The sequence below is a fragment of the Apteryx rowi genome, unplaced genomic scaffold (genome assembly GCF_003343035.1).
Source record: "Apteryx rowi isolate R43461 unplaced genomic scaffold, aptRow1 scaffold_389, whole genome shotgun sequence".
Classification (NCBI taxonomy): Eukaryota; Metazoa; Chordata; class Aves; order Apterygiformes; family Apterygidae; genus Apteryx; species Apteryx rowi.
In genome coordinates this window covers 413,634-428,731 of record NW_020450407.1, presented here as the reverse complement: position 1 = coordinate 428,731, position 15,098 = coordinate 413,634, and the positions used below count along the sequence as shown (strand labels likewise).

Below are 15,098 nucleotides of genomic sequence, written 5' to 3'. Positions count from 1 at the left end.
TGCCTGCAACTGGTCACGTAGGCAATGCTGCAGCACCAGAGTAAAAATCTGAATATATAAACCTATAGAGACCATCATTTCTAATAGCATGAAGGTCATTAAAGTATACAATTTTAAAATCACAGCTGCTCTGAATTTTGCATACCACTTCTTTTCTCTCAGGAAGCAGAACTTGYCTGTTTTGTTTCAAACCTTTTACTACCTGGGAAAAAACTTGAGAGAGTTTGCTTGAAAAAAAACCACAGGAAAAACTTTAGACTGAATGGACTGAATGACACTTTTTACAGAAAATGAAAGAATCAGTTGTGTTGAACTGCGGAAGGTGCCATTTCTAGCACTATAGGTGAACCCAATGATATGTTATGTATTTCTTTATGTCTTCTCTAACCAGGCTTTGGTGCTGGTCACTACTCCCACTCTTCTTATTTAACAGACTTATGCCACAGAGGAATGACTATGGTTTCTGCTCCTTTGTTTTTTAAGGTTCAAGAGTTTCATTTGATTAGTGCAATGAGCCCCCACTCCAGGTGTTTGCACATGTGTTACTTTTGTCTTGATAAGGAAGAAGAGAAAGATAGAGGTTGTGCAGAGCTGGTGATTGAGGCGAGCTGAATCAACAGGGTTCAAGTTTTACTGTGTAGAAAAGGTGACTCCTGGGGGAGGCAGAAGGTGCCTGGTTTTGCACTTCAGCAATGCCACTGAAGAGTCTCCATTCTCATGTTGTACAGATGGAATTAAGCACTGAAATTCTACTCCTTTGGTTAGGCTGGCTCTTAGGAGTTAGAGTGAACCTTAAGCACCTCTAATTTAGGCCTCTGCAAGCCTGAGGTAACAGAGGTTAAAAAAAAGATATTACTATGTTAACATCAGCTATTCCAGATCTCTCTCACAATGTGCCAACCTCAGCTGCTATAGATTAAATATTTTACTTTAATTTTTAAAATGACTGTTTGAGCTTGTAAGACCTGAAACATACCTAAAACAGTGCTGTGTTCCTGAAAGGCAGACAAAAAAATCAGGTGCTTCTGTTCTGGCCAAGTCAAAGTGGAGTGGTATCAGCAAGTTTCTAGTGAGTTTCACTTCTGTAATTTCAATTTCAATTGCTGCGGGTAGCAAAAGACCTGTTGAGTCAAGTCAATCTTATGCTACCACTGGGAGGTAATGAGCAGTGGCAGAAACATACTGGGACTATTTGTAAGAATGCAGGAAATGGGGGTGGAAGAAGGATAGACAGTGATCCCAGATTCTCCTCCTGTGCTCATCTGTTTAAAGCCGTGATTTTAAAGCTGGAGTCTCCTACAGGAGCCGGATAAGGCAAGATGACAGAAATCCTAACACTCTGAGAGTCTCACTAGGGTGATCACACACTATGCCTCACTGGTGGGTCAACTGGACACCTGTTTGTGGTGGGTATGGGCCATCCTGTGGTGATAGGTGTTTGGCACATTTCTGGCCTGGGCTGAGTATTAACTTTTGAAGATTCAGCTACATCCTTTTACTGAGTTGGAAAAGACAGTTTGAGATGATCAGAGCCATCAGATCTGTGAGTGGTTCAGAAACATCATGTTTACTTCTTGTGAACCATTATCTGCCTATTTGACTAGCAGTGGCCCAGAGCTATCAAGTGTAGTAGGGACTGTCAGGCTGCAAAGATGGGAGCCCTGACAGTTGGCCCAACAAGAGGCCTCATCTCAGTTTCTGTGCGAATGACCACACCAGTTATCCTGTGCTACTGATCATTCTCACTTGCTCCCAAAAGTAGTTCTTTTGGTGGTGCTGCCATGGCATGAAAGGAGACATACTAGAGATCATATTTTTACTGGGGATGAACTGCAAATCCTGTCAGTAGAAAGACCACAAATTTATTTTCTTATACAGAATTTTTCTAGTAAAGATATAGCATTCTTTTCAAAGAAACAGCTGGCCATAAATCAGTTTGCAAGTATTGTGTTTTTTACCTTGTTTTGATGAACATCTGTTGTGGACAAACGTAAAAATACTTAGTTCTATTTATAGCCTTTCAATTGGTTTTGAACTTCTAATTAGTACCTCTGTGAGAACCATAAATTCCCTACGAGTTTTGGTATTTAAGCTAGTTGAATGAAGACTTTATCACTTCCAGCTTTAGACGGCATTGACAGAATTTATGTAACATATTTCTTTTATAGAACTGAAGGTACTTTATTGAAGAAGTAAACACATTATTGTCTCAAATCTAAAGATATGAGAATTGGGAAACAGAGAGATCAAGTGATCCTCCAAATTCATACAATAATTCAGCGGCAGAACTGAGAGTAGAACCCAGGGAGCCTAATTTCAACCCTTTGCTCTGTTCTAAGTCATTATGCCTCCTTATGTCATATTCATCAACATATTAATGTAGTACATTTTCTTTATTGTATCAAACCACGCTGCTGTTTAGATATAGAGGAAAAGTTACATTTAAAGAAATAACTTACTGCCATACAAAAATCAAGAACCCCAGACATCAGTACCAAGATAGTTATTTAATTCCTGGTGTATGTCTTAATGATATCACAAAATATATCTAAATTTGAAAATGAGGATTTAAAAACAATATTTGCCAGAAGCAGAATGCACTGTTTAAAAAATCAAACCATTTCAGATTTGAGGTCTGTTTCTGTTACTCTGAGGTGCAATCAGGTGAAATTGATGATATACAGTGGGATACAGTGCAGAAATTCCTGAATTACTGATGTTTAAGCCTGCAAATCCACACAGCACTGTGTGGAGTTGAGTCTAGTTCTGGAAACAGTGTGTTTGATATAACATGCCTGTTCATCTAAGAATTATTTATGTAAATATGGGTCAAACACATGTACCCTCAACTACATAATGGAATTGCCTTACTGATGTTACTTGGCATCTCCTTTATTTAAACAAAACTTCACTCTCTTCTACTTTCGTTCTAGATACACTGTGAAAAGGAAAAGGCAAAGTTACGTATCCGTGCTAAACCATCTCTCTTTCAGCATGTGGGAATTCATTCATCATTGTCTGGAAAGATACAGAATTTGAAAGTAAGAATATGAAATTTCTCCCATATTTCTAGATTGTATGCTTATGTTTTGATTTGTTTCTCATATCAGTATCAAGCACTGCATCTTTGACATTAGATGGCATTTCTATACCCAAGAAGTGCTTGATTACAGATTTTGGAGATAATATTAATCTAACATCTGAATTGCAGGTGGTGCACAATGCTCCTGACAAACAGCTGTGGATCTCTGCATACATGATCAGTCATAGCAGCATTGCATTGCACATAGTAGGGACCCTCTTCACAGCACAAGATTTCATGTGCTATGCACCATACAAACACAAAGGGTTATGATGGTCCCTCTTGGCCAAATAGCCCACAATCCAAATACCAGGGTTTATAAGTAAGAGGGGTATACTGGTAGAACAAGGGCATGGTTATAGTGGTGGCAGTGGAATTTTGGGGAGAGTTTTGAGGGCAAACAAGGAATCTACTACTTATCTGTTAAGGACAAGAACAAAGAGGTATCAGACCTCAGGAATGTTCCGTTAGTGCCATTTAGACCACTCATGATAATATTAAAATTGTTGTAGTGGATCAGACCAGAGGTTCATGTAGCCTCTGGCAGAGGCCAATAGCAGATATTCTGATAGAAGGCATAATAGACAACCACAAAACAGTGCAGCCCAAAGAAGTTTCTTTTTAAATCTAGATAGCTGGGAAATAATCAGTAAAGCTCTGATTTATAAACTGTAACATTGAATCTCAGTGATTTCACTGAAGTAAGTATCATATTTCTACTAGAAATATTTTTTGACATTGAGTTACTCTTTATTTTCTGAAATAGTTTCCTGTAATAATTCAAGATTTTGGAACATTTTTTCACTATATTTTTATGTATGAAATTACATTTCTTTATATCCAACAGGATAAAGATTTTGGCAAAAATGTGCTACATAAAGCACATAAAAATCCACCTGCAAAGCTGGATACAAGCCTAAGAATTTTCCAGCAATATACCTTGGAAAAAGTTTATGAAGGAAAAGACTGTTTTTGGGCTTTGGCTCCCGTGGCTGGGGACTATATCAGCTTCACCTTTTTAGAGCCACTAAAAGTAGAAAAGTAAGTATTACATGATATGGAAGTCTACATGTTTCCATTTTGGAAATGACTGAATCTGCTCAAAATCACCAGTGCTCAGTTGTTTGCATAAACTATGGCCTGGTTACTGGCCTGAAATTCATGATCTGCTATGTATCTGCTCCCCTTCTTGATTTCTGCTACTGAAATACATTTCTTCCTTGGTAATTAGAGAGCTTCTTCATTGTTTCCTTTTCTTTCTTCAGTTAAAATATTTAATATTCTACATTTTACTATGGTAATTCTAAAAGGAATTGCTTTTTAACTAATGAATTTAGTCAATGGAGCTTAGTTTTTATAGTTGCTGACAGAAAGGCTATTTACATGATGTCAACTCACAGGCCATTTCCCAAACAATTCAGACACTTATCTGTGTAGATGAAACCGAAGAGAAAATAACAATATTGTGGACAAAAAATGAAGTGTGGACTAATAAAAGGTGGGTTTCAGTTACAGATTCAGAGACTTGAATATAGGTGTTTACAGTGGAGATACCTACATGTGAGGTAGGTGTCTAAGCTCCTGCTATACAGGATAGAGATCTACTTGATACAGTCAGTGGAATCTAGCCAGCTATTCATCTCATCCTGTGTTTAGTCACCTGAGTTGCTCTTTAGGCTTCACTGACTGTATTTAGTCAGTGCCTATAATAGGAGCTTGAACACCTAGCTCACAGTTAGAGATCTAACTTTAGATGTCTGGATCTACAGTTAATTCCCACCTTAAGCGTTTTTCTCATTTAAAAAAGATAAAACTGTCTTCTGTCTGCTCTCTTCTCACATTAATAACATGTGCTTCTTTGAAAGGAAGAGATATCTGTAATTTGACACAGAGAAGTGTTTTTCAGAATGATTTACTCTATGAACAATTCAAATTGATGTTGCTACCAAAAGAAGCAGTCTTGCCTGTTTCAGCAAAATTTCTTCTTCCCGTGTCAGATTGGGGAACTGATCTGAGTTAAAACTAACCCAGCAACCTATACGACTTTAGGGGAGTATCTCTGACACAAATTACCATATTCTCTATAATGATATTCAGACAGGAAACTCCTTCACTGTTGTCACAGTTCCTCTCTAACCAGTCGCAAAAGTAAGAGACTTTCATTTCTACAAAGATTCTAGATTTCTCATTTATTATGAAAAAAGGTGTAAAAAAGCAAGTCTGTATCTCCATCTAGTGATCAGCATTAAATGACAGTTATTATAATAAACTCTGAAGCATGAGCAAATTTCTGTCACCAACACTGTTAATTTGCTGGCCTGTGCTTTGGGAAACTTGAGTAGCCTGTATTGTTGCATTTTCCTATTAGTGGGAGCTGGATGAAGCTAGCTTACATATGGTATTGCCTTATGGCTGGTCCCTTCCCCAACCTATGGCCGACCTGTGAAAATACATAGTTAATCTTCTAATATTTTGTGGTTTTCTTAGGTCTCAATTGTTTGATTCAAGGTGGAGGAGGGAGGTTGAGGCTTTAAATTTCCTTAGCCCTTTTTGGATACAAAACCCTAAGAACTCTAGTGCCAGAAAATTAGAAACAAAATGATGTTGTTGGTTTGTTTGTTTTTAACTCATAGGTGTTTCCAGCTGATACTGATAAGTGAATTCTTACTTTGGCAATGCTGTTGCTAATGGGAGATTATTTAGAAGCACCCAAATTGATGAATATTGATATAGAGGGGGATTATCTTGGCATGTAGCGTGTGGTCTAGCAGAGACCGATTTTTCTGCAATTGTACCCCAGAAGYCCATCTCACCTAGGCCTTAGAATGATAGGAACTGGTCAGAAGGCAGATCTTCATTAGCCTTTTAGACCTGGAAAAGTTAGTTGATTTGGGATTTGAGTACTAAAAAGGTACAGTTGTATCCATGGTTTCCAGAGAAAGATGGGTTTAATGCTCATTCTGTTTAAAATGTAAATCCTCTAGTATGGTTTGGTCACATATCTGAAAGTTTTAATGTCTATTTCTGTTCTTTGTGGCCCACAACTGATTAAGATGAAGGTGTGTTTAAAATTTTCCTTCAGAATAAGAAAAAATTACTCATCTAGAATTTTTTATGAAGTATACAATACCCAGAAATAATATACTTTTTATAGTAATATTCCTCTTATCATCAGGTACCTCTTTAGAAGTGGAAACATGGAGCACCCTGGTGATAAACTATTTAACACTACTGTGGAAGTGTTGCCTGCTGATGTAAGTCTCTCACTTCCAACTGTAAAACACAATGTTATTTCATTTTATGAATGATATTGGCATAAAAGGCCATGCCCTATTAACATTGTTGGAGGTTTTATTCTTTTGTTTGTTACAGGAAACTGTAAGAAAAGAACTGGTTGACAATGGAAGTAAATTCAACTACCCAGCAACCAAAGATGGATATTTAAAGATAGGTAAATTGTTTACTGTACCTTCAAAACCAGAAACTTTGTTCTTACATATAAGATATTTCTGCATTTGAGAACTTCATTAACTCTGTAATAAATACAATATTCCAAGGTGAACTAGTAAGGAAAAGAAACACTTTGAGCTACTGCATGTTGCAAATGTGATGTTTGATCACTTATTATCCTATTTCATTTTAAATAATGAAAAGACCTACCAGTAGTGGCAAAAGCCAAGGCATCTAATTAGAGGAAAAATTCATTCTCTGCAAGGCCTTAATGAGATAATTCATTCTGGTTGGATTTTGTAGCCTTAGCTGAAGAGAAGAATTCTTTATTGATTATGACAACAGTAACTTGTGCTCCAACCTGAAATGAAGATGAAGCATAACACAATGCATCTCCCTTGTTTTTGTCCATGCCCCAGCTTCCCCATTCTCCCCTCCTCAGGGCAGTCCTTGATCTCTTCTCTAAATGAACTGCAGATACTCCACACACCTGCCAAGGTCTTGTGTCTACCATTACCTAAACTAAAATGCCACTATGTGAACAAAAATGGACTACTAGGAAATGTGCTTTGCTTGCTGCTGTCTTTTCTGCCTCTCCTACCACATAATTGCTCTTTTCTCCTGACACGTCACTTTCACCTTACCATCACTTTTTGTTTGCTTTAATTTGCATCTCTCTCCCACCTCCTTTTGGCCCTTTCCCTCAAATTAGAGATCTAAAACCAAATGATGTCAACTCACAGTTGCACATGCAAGTTGATAGGAAATGAATGTCATATGTGGGATGAGCATTTTTCATTCTGCTGCAATGCTTATATGCCAGTTTAACAAGGTTAGTTGAAAAGCAAAAAAAAATGGGGAAGGAATATATCAGAATTGGTCCATGATTCCTAGTATCTCTTTTAAAAATAATCATAATTCTGAGAAAAGCTCTTTTAGATTCTTTAACATGACCATGTGGATCATATGTATATTGGCACTGCTACCTTTTTTAAATTTATTTTTTAACATTTGCAGTCATGGATTCTTTATTTTCTTGCATTCTTTTCAAGCTCTTAATTGCTTTGACTGAAGAAATGAATCATTATATTCAGTAGGATTCTTCTTGTTTATAGCTTCATCTTTCAGTTTTTATAGTTTGAGCTTTTCCAAATGATTTTTTTTTCCTAATGTTGCATTGCTGGAGTTAATTTATAATTTGTAATTTAGAACCTTCACATAAGTTCACTTGGAAGTGTATTTTGTTCTAATACATACCAGTACTGATCTTGTTTTAATTTTTATTTAGGTACTTTTGAAAATGGAATTTCAGAGGGCAGCATCAGTCTGTCAGTAGGAAAAATACAGGCTATACGTTTATCAGTAAATTCTGATTCTCCTGTATGGGCAATACTTAGTGAGGTAAGCATCTGGGAAGCATTTTAATAAGTCTTTTATTAAATCAGTTTCAGTTCCTCCTACCATATAGTTCATTAATTTTCATCTAATTTTGAATGGGATTTTGTGCGAAAAAACTTACCCAAGCGGAGAAATATATTAATTATTCAAGGGAGGAATTAAATTTACTTCACAGAAAAAGTGCTGAAAATGCTTGAATGGGATGATTCTCCAGTTTTTGCAACACTGTAAGTACGGTAACTAGAATCTGGGTCATGGTTGTCATGAAAGTAAACAAACCAACCAAAAGAGACAGCTAAGCTTTTTTAGCTACTTTTCAGTCATCACCTTGGATATTAGTCATAATATGCAAACATTTTCAGATGAACACAGATTGTTTTCTTTCCTCCAAGTATCTGAATGTGTGTGAACCCATAAGTAGAAAACATTCAGAAGTCACTGAAGAGAATTACTAGAACTTTAAACTACAGCCATGCTTGCAAGGAGGGGAAAGCTGATGTTTCAGTCAATGTTTTGGCACATTCTAGATGATAATTTATCCTCTGATTTTTTTCAGGTGTTTATCAAGACCTCTGAAAACTGAAAACTGGAAAAATTACACTTTTGAAATGCCACTTTTTACAGACTTGTTTGAAAACTAGGCTAACAGCAGCAAAAAGCCTGACTGGCTGAAAAGAACATACCCAAACAAATCCAAAGTATTTAGTTCTTAATACTGTGTATTAGAAAAGAGTGGAGATAACTGTTAAATCTTTTTATGAAGAATATTAAAAGCTATGAGGAAACTGATTATCTTAAGTAACTCTACAAAATGTTCTTGGTTGACCTGTCATATATGAAAATCTCACCTTAGTTTGGCAACACTGAGTAAATATTACTACAAACAATTGATAAGATGTTACAGAATGTCTCAGGGACCAAAGCATAAAATTATGTTAAGTCTCACAAGAACTATAAATGAGGACATTTAGGGGGGGGAAAAAAAGGGTGTAGTTTTCAATTTAGTCACTAAGAAAACTGGTTAATTTTGGAGGGAAATTGTATATTTTCATTATATATAATGAAAAGTTGTCAATGTTAATTGCAAGTCCTTAGAGCAGTCCATCAGAGAGAGGAACAACTTAACAATATGAAAATGGACTTGAGACTTACTATAATGAGTGTGTTTCACACTTAAAGTTAATGCAGCAGAAGGTATGTTTAATATTTTTTTAATGGGAAGTGCCTCTAAGTTACCATTTAAATAACTTGAAAATCAAACAGCTATACCTCATCGGATTGTAAAAAACTTTTCACTGAATTATGTGTTGTATTAATTACAGAAAATACCTGGGATATTATGTGTAATTATATTTTTGTAGAAAGTAAATCTATTTAAATATAATTTTAGATCCTATAATTTATCAATTTTTTATTTAATTGTATGTCCTGATACTTAAATCCTACTCACAATGCAAAACTCGATACAAATTTGAAAATAAAAGTTAAGGCACACAAGTGTCATTTAAAGTGTGTTTGGGAAATGACAATCTACCTTGGACATGTACCTGTGATGTGCAGAATTCTTGTATCACCTCCTTACCACTTGAAGCACAAGTGCACCCCTGTTCATCGGCATATGCAGTGCAGTCTAACTGCACACATACTGAGAAGTAAGCTGCACTTTCACATGGATTTGTATTAAATACATTGAAATTAATGTAGCTCAGTATTTTTAAAGCAAGAATATTTTCTTTAGAGCAAGATAACATTAATTATTCTTACATACATTAAAATGGTTCAGAAGGGTGTTTTCTGAAGAACATCTTTAATAATGGTTTAATAATAGTTTGTGGACCAAACATTGCAGCCTTCAGAAGGTTAAGAACTGAATGCAGTTTGTTATACATAGGGGAATCCAGAGCGCTTAGAGATACACAAGGGAACACCTTTATCCATGAGCATGTACAGTAAAAAGAAGGGTTGAGTGAGATTGAGACTGGTGGATCATGAAAATACAGTGACTAAAACTACAGCTAGAGAAAGAAGGGACGTAAAATGGCTCTGCATAGAACTACCTGGCATGCGAAGGGCAGAGCCTCCTCCCTCTGACCCAGGTTAGACTAGCCACTCAGTTCTTTTTTTTTTTTTCCCCTCTGCCTCTGAGCCAGGATGACATCTAATCACAGAAACTTGTACTAAGGAGTAAAACAACTTTTAGATTATATTAAGTGAAGACAAAGTTAAATACTCTTAAGTCATTCTTCTCTTAACCCTAACTTTAAAATGCTTTAGCATCTTTGAGGAAAAAAAAAAATTAAAGTGAATAAGGCCCTTACCCAAAAAGGCAAAGGAACAGATAACCTAGAGAATGCTTTCTTTTTCCTGTGGAGTTTTAGGAGCCTTTATGAGTATGAAAATTATTAAACTGTACTTCTTTTCTAAGATCTTAGTTCAGTTCTTAGTGTATCATACTTTTAGTACTCTCATTGAAATCATAGTGTGTCTCAGAGATTATCTTCATCTTAAAGATCTTGTCAAACACTTCAGAATGGTACCAAACAATTCCAATTTTTGTAAAATTACTGTAACTCTTGTCATCTGAATTGCCCTCTTATAAGGCTTGTTGCTCCTGCTACTGAAATATAATTTAAGTAGAAAAAGCATCTCTTCTAGAATGTTTTGCTAATTAAGCACATGATCTGGTTAAAAAAAGAAAATTGTCCTCTCTTTTGCCATTGCTTTCAGTGGAACAGAGTCACTGGCTGGGAGCAGCGTTTGCAATCAGACTATCTAACTGTCATTTGTTACAGGGAACTGTCATCGCACTGAAGGAAATTTCAGATCAATTATTGATCAGTGAAAACACAGAAAATCCTAAGGTAATAGAAAAGATTTTGTTACCAAATATTCTTATTTTCACACTGAAAAGAGATTTCACTCGAACTCTTGAAGCATAATTTCAAGAAGCTAGTCAGAGTACCTGAAATTATATTAGTAAATACATGGACTTCTGTAGGTACATTTTTTTCATTCTGCACTGCCAGCTTTGTCTTTCATTTAATCTGTTTATATTTTTGCATATCTAAAACCATTGCAATCACAGAATACATTTCCTATCGCTTTGACATAAAGGAGTATTGTAAATGTTAAAATAGTGAATGCTTGCATATGCACTGTTAAGTAAGATCCTGCTGCATCTCCATTCTTCCCTGTGCTTTGTGAAGCGCATAAGTTTTCTTGCACAAGTCTGCAGAATCACAGCCCTACTATAAAACTAAAGGCACCACATGGGAGGAATTCTGGATTTTCACTGAAGAAGTGATATGTAAATTGTGAGTGTTACAGTGCCAATAAGTTTAAGACAGTGACATGTAATGGAAAAACACTTCTGTGCTTTTACATGTTAATGTCAACAACCAGCACTGGAGAGTGAATTATCTGGGTTTATTCATAGAAATCTTTGCTGCACATGAAGCAGTTACAGATCATATGCAGTCCTCCTTTTGACTCAGAAAGTGTGTTCCTACCTGGGATTTTCCATTTAATCTCTTGTATTGAACCGGAACAAGCTTTCACACACAGTGTTTCTGAGGCCAGTGTAAAAGCTGTTGTGAAGCCCCCTCGTGAGCTCGTAAGAATTTTCAGCCCAGATCATTGATCTGGGGGATAAGGAGCATCCTTTAAGGATGGCTGTTTGTTGCATTGTAAATATTGATTGTAAATTACAAAACAGAAAATGGTAAGCAGAAGGTAGAAATGAAAATATAAAATGACGTTTTGATTCCAGACCAGATCACTGAGCTCTTTCAGCAGGGAAATTTACCTCAATACCTTGATGTGGTTTAAACCATAGTCTCCAAAATATTGACTACCTCAGGCCCACTCTACATAGTAATAATCAGGTTAAATGCATGCATGGGAAAAAAGCACATTTTTCAGGTTAATTCAATATTAATGTTTATTCAATCCATTTTGATATCTACTGAAGTGCAGTTACTCATTTCTCTGGTTGGTGCCTCTGCATTCTTGTTTTAGATCCTTTGAGGGACTTTTGGAAGGAAAGCGCTAAGATTTGTCTCTGATACAAAAGCCAATTACAAACTTGGTTTTAATAAATTTTTTAAATATTAATTATATTAATTATGTGGGACCCCAATCTCATCACTATTACAATGACTTTTTGCAAATTAATACAAGTGCATATCTACTGTTAATGCTAATGATACTAGGCATACACTGAGAAGAGACTAGACTAAAGAACAGGAGTATTTATTAAAATTAATTAGGAGGTTTTTAATCCAAAGTTGAAGATAGATTTGATTACTGAGTTTAAAATTTTATCTCCCAAATATCTGAATGAATGTAAATGTGTCCAGTATTCAAGGATCCCAGTTCTCCCCAGCATTTACTATTATTCATAAGTCACACATCTGTTAGCTGCCCTAATGGTTGCACAAACTAATTGTCTTGTCTGAGACTGCTGCATTTGGGATGCTTTAAAAAAAAAAGCTACTATGTATTTGAATAATGTCAGATCCCAGATGCGTCTTTCATAGATGCCTTGCACTGAACAGTAGCAATATTAACAATTCTGAAGTGAGCAGAAATCTTGAATTCTGCAATCACTTCTAAAAGGATGCATGTGTATTTCAAGCTGCAAGGATAGTTTTCTGTCTTTTTGATGATGGATTGCACAAGAACATTCCTTATTTTTTTTAGCTAAAGATATCTACAGATTTAAGTTTCTGTAGAACTAAGGTAGCACTTCTGAAAAGTATATTAAATAAATATTTGAATTAAACCTTAACAGATCTTTCCTGTCATCATTATCTAAGCCTTAATAAGAGACGAAATTGTATGGCTTTTCTGTTTTTGTGAAGAGATGAATATTCACTGTGTTGAAGTTGTAAATTCTAACTTGTTTGCAGCTTGTAACTGGAATAACCCATGGCAGTCTTAGATTTTGATGACACTATCAAATGAAAAAAATCACTTGTCTGCATTAGTTTGTGATGACCTTATGATGCCTGAAAGGCAGAATATCACCAAAAGTAAATATTACTATTTGGATTTGCAATTTATTTTACATATTCTGATGGTAACTGAACAATTCTGAGTTATTTACACTAGTCAGCAAACTAATGCATGGTAGACAAAAACCAACTGGAGAAATCTGTATCTGTATGGGGGATGCTTAGTTTGAGGGTGTACAGGCCATATACCCATGTCTTAAAGACTGTTTTTTAAACATGTGAAGAATAAAATAATGTTAAATAGATTCTTATGGACCGAGCACTGGCTGAAAGGGGCTTAGAGTTCTGAGCAAAAAAATCCTTTGACTTTTTCTTATGGCCACACTTCTATCAATACTGCTGGTTTTTCCTTACCGCTTTTCTTTCAAAAACCCCCACATTTGCATAAACAACAGAAAGAAAAGCTCTGCATACGTGTCTCGATACGAATTTCTGTGGGCAGTGAAACATGCCTGCATTTGAGGGGGTGGCTGGTACTGAAACATACCCCTGGTTGCATGGGGGTGTACTTTTTTAAAACAGTGTTTAGCGAAGGGCTGCAGATCAAAGAAATTTAACAGTAACAGAATGAAAGGCAGTGGATGTAATCATACAGCATTTATGATTCATCTCACAAATATCGGTGAACACTGACCTTGAAATGAGCATTACAACCCAGACAGCCTTTGGTTAGCAGGTGGTCTTGGATGATGTGAATCATGAAGTGACGCAGTGTCACATGCAAGCACTGCTAAGCTTTAATCTCATTTTTCAGTTGCTGTGCCAAAAAGTTCCTAGTGATCTCTCAAGGAATTGCTTTTGTCTCTGCCATCCCCTGCACTGTTTTAAATATTGTTTCTATGTATAACGTCTCGAATTCTCACGATTTGTTCACTGTCCAGAATGGGAAGATATGACTGTGAATCAAGGGGGCTCAGCAAGTTTCTAAGGGTAGTGACCTTGTATCTGGTGCACTTAACGGCCCTGGGTGGGGCTTTAAGAAACCGGTTTGGAATTAATGGTGCAGTGCCTCCGCTTAGCTGTTCCTCAAACGTAGGAAGGATGGCTGGACTCATTCCCCAAGTGTAGTAAAGGCTTTGGTTAACTTGAGCTAAATTGTTTCAATTAGTTGTGGAAAAAAGGCCTTGTCTTTATCCACCCTGATAGATGGCCAAAGTTGTACAACGACGGTTAAGTTTATCTAAAAAATGCCATGCGGGAGCACACATCTACGAATTTCAAAAGCAGTTTAATTGAATTTGCCATCTCCCCTAGTAATTTTCCCCCAGCTGGGGAAGTRTTATTAAGATAAGTGTCTATAGCAAGTTCAGACGCATAATACGTAAAATTCGGTGTAAACCACTGCAGTGTGACAGCAGCAAAGCTGCCCGACCGCCCGCCGCCGCCCGCTTCCCCAGGCGGCGCCCTGCCAGGCGCGGCTCAGGCCCRGCGCCGGGCTCGGGACCGCGTGCGGGAACGCCGGCAGCCGCGGACTGAGCCGCGATTGGCGCACGCGGCGAGGAGAGCGCCCGTGACTGGCTAGCGCTACCTCTCTCCCGCTCGCTGAGGTCGTGATTCGCTCGCTCCGTTGGAGCCGCGCGAGGATTGGGCAGGGCTTCACCTGCGGAGCCTTGATTGGCTTGGGCTGAGCGGCGCGAGCGGCTGCACCTGCTCCTCGGCGCCTGCATCCCTGAGTGCGCCGCGGGGCGGTGGTGCGCATGCGCAGCCGTCGTCGGTGATGCCCTGGGAAAGGCGACAGGGTTCGGCTAGCAGGTCGCGGACGGGATTTCGCCGCCGGTAATTCGCCTGCCGCGGGGAAGGGCGCGCTGGGGCGGCTGCGGCGCGGGGCCCGCGGGGGCTGCGCAGGGGCGCGGGGCGGTTGCGGTCGCCCGTTGCCTCGCTGCGTTTCATAACCAGGGCAGGGGGAAGCGGGGACCTCCGCGGAGGGCCGCAGGGGCGCGAGGCCGGCGGGGTGCGCCCTTCCTCCCTCCGCCGCCCCTGCGGGGCAGGCCGYCCCGCGGGCAGCGGTGCCGGCCGAGGCCGTGCGCGTGTGTGTGTGCGCGCGCGGAGGGGAGGCAGCGGTTCTCCTGCCCCCCCCTTCCCCCCCCGCGGTGCGCCTGGCGCGCCGGCGGCCGTTACTCGCCGTTAGCCGCCCGCGGCGCCAAGGTTCGGAG

The 15,098-nt window shown here is 38.4% G+C and overlaps 2 protein-coding genes across 5 annotated transcripts in view; both read left to right on the top strand.

The window, feature by feature from the left end:
- The window catches only part of MGAT4D (MGAT4 family member D), a 42,088-nt gene extending 32,596 nt beyond the window's left edge, over positions 1-9,492 (top strand). For all 4 annotated transcript variants that reach the window (XM_026074419.1, XM_026074416.1, XM_026074420.1 and 1 more), the window contains exons 10-15: positions 2,934-3,041; positions 3,930-4,123; positions 6,258-6,336; positions 6,455-6,533; positions 7,821-7,933; positions 8,487-9,492. In XM_026074419.1, the coding sequence (XP_025930204.1) occupies positions 2,934-3,041; positions 3,930-4,123; positions 6,258-6,336; positions 6,455-6,533; positions 7,821-7,933; positions 8,487-8,513 (600 nt within the window). In that variant the 3' untranslated portion in view covers positions 8,514-9,492. The remainder of the gene's footprint in view (positions 1-2,933; positions 3,042-3,929; positions 4,124-6,257; positions 6,337-6,454; positions 6,534-7,820; positions 7,934-8,486) is intronic.
- Positions 9,493-14,657: 5,165 nt separating this feature from the next.
- The window catches only part of CLGN (calmegin), a 35,309-nt gene continuing 34,868 nt past the window's right edge, over positions 14,658-15,098 (top strand). Inside the window, exon 1 of the mRNA XM_026074412.1 lies at positions 14,658-14,721. The gene's annotated coding sequence lies outside the window, so the exon portion shown is untranslated. The remainder of the gene's footprint in view (positions 14,722-15,098) is intronic.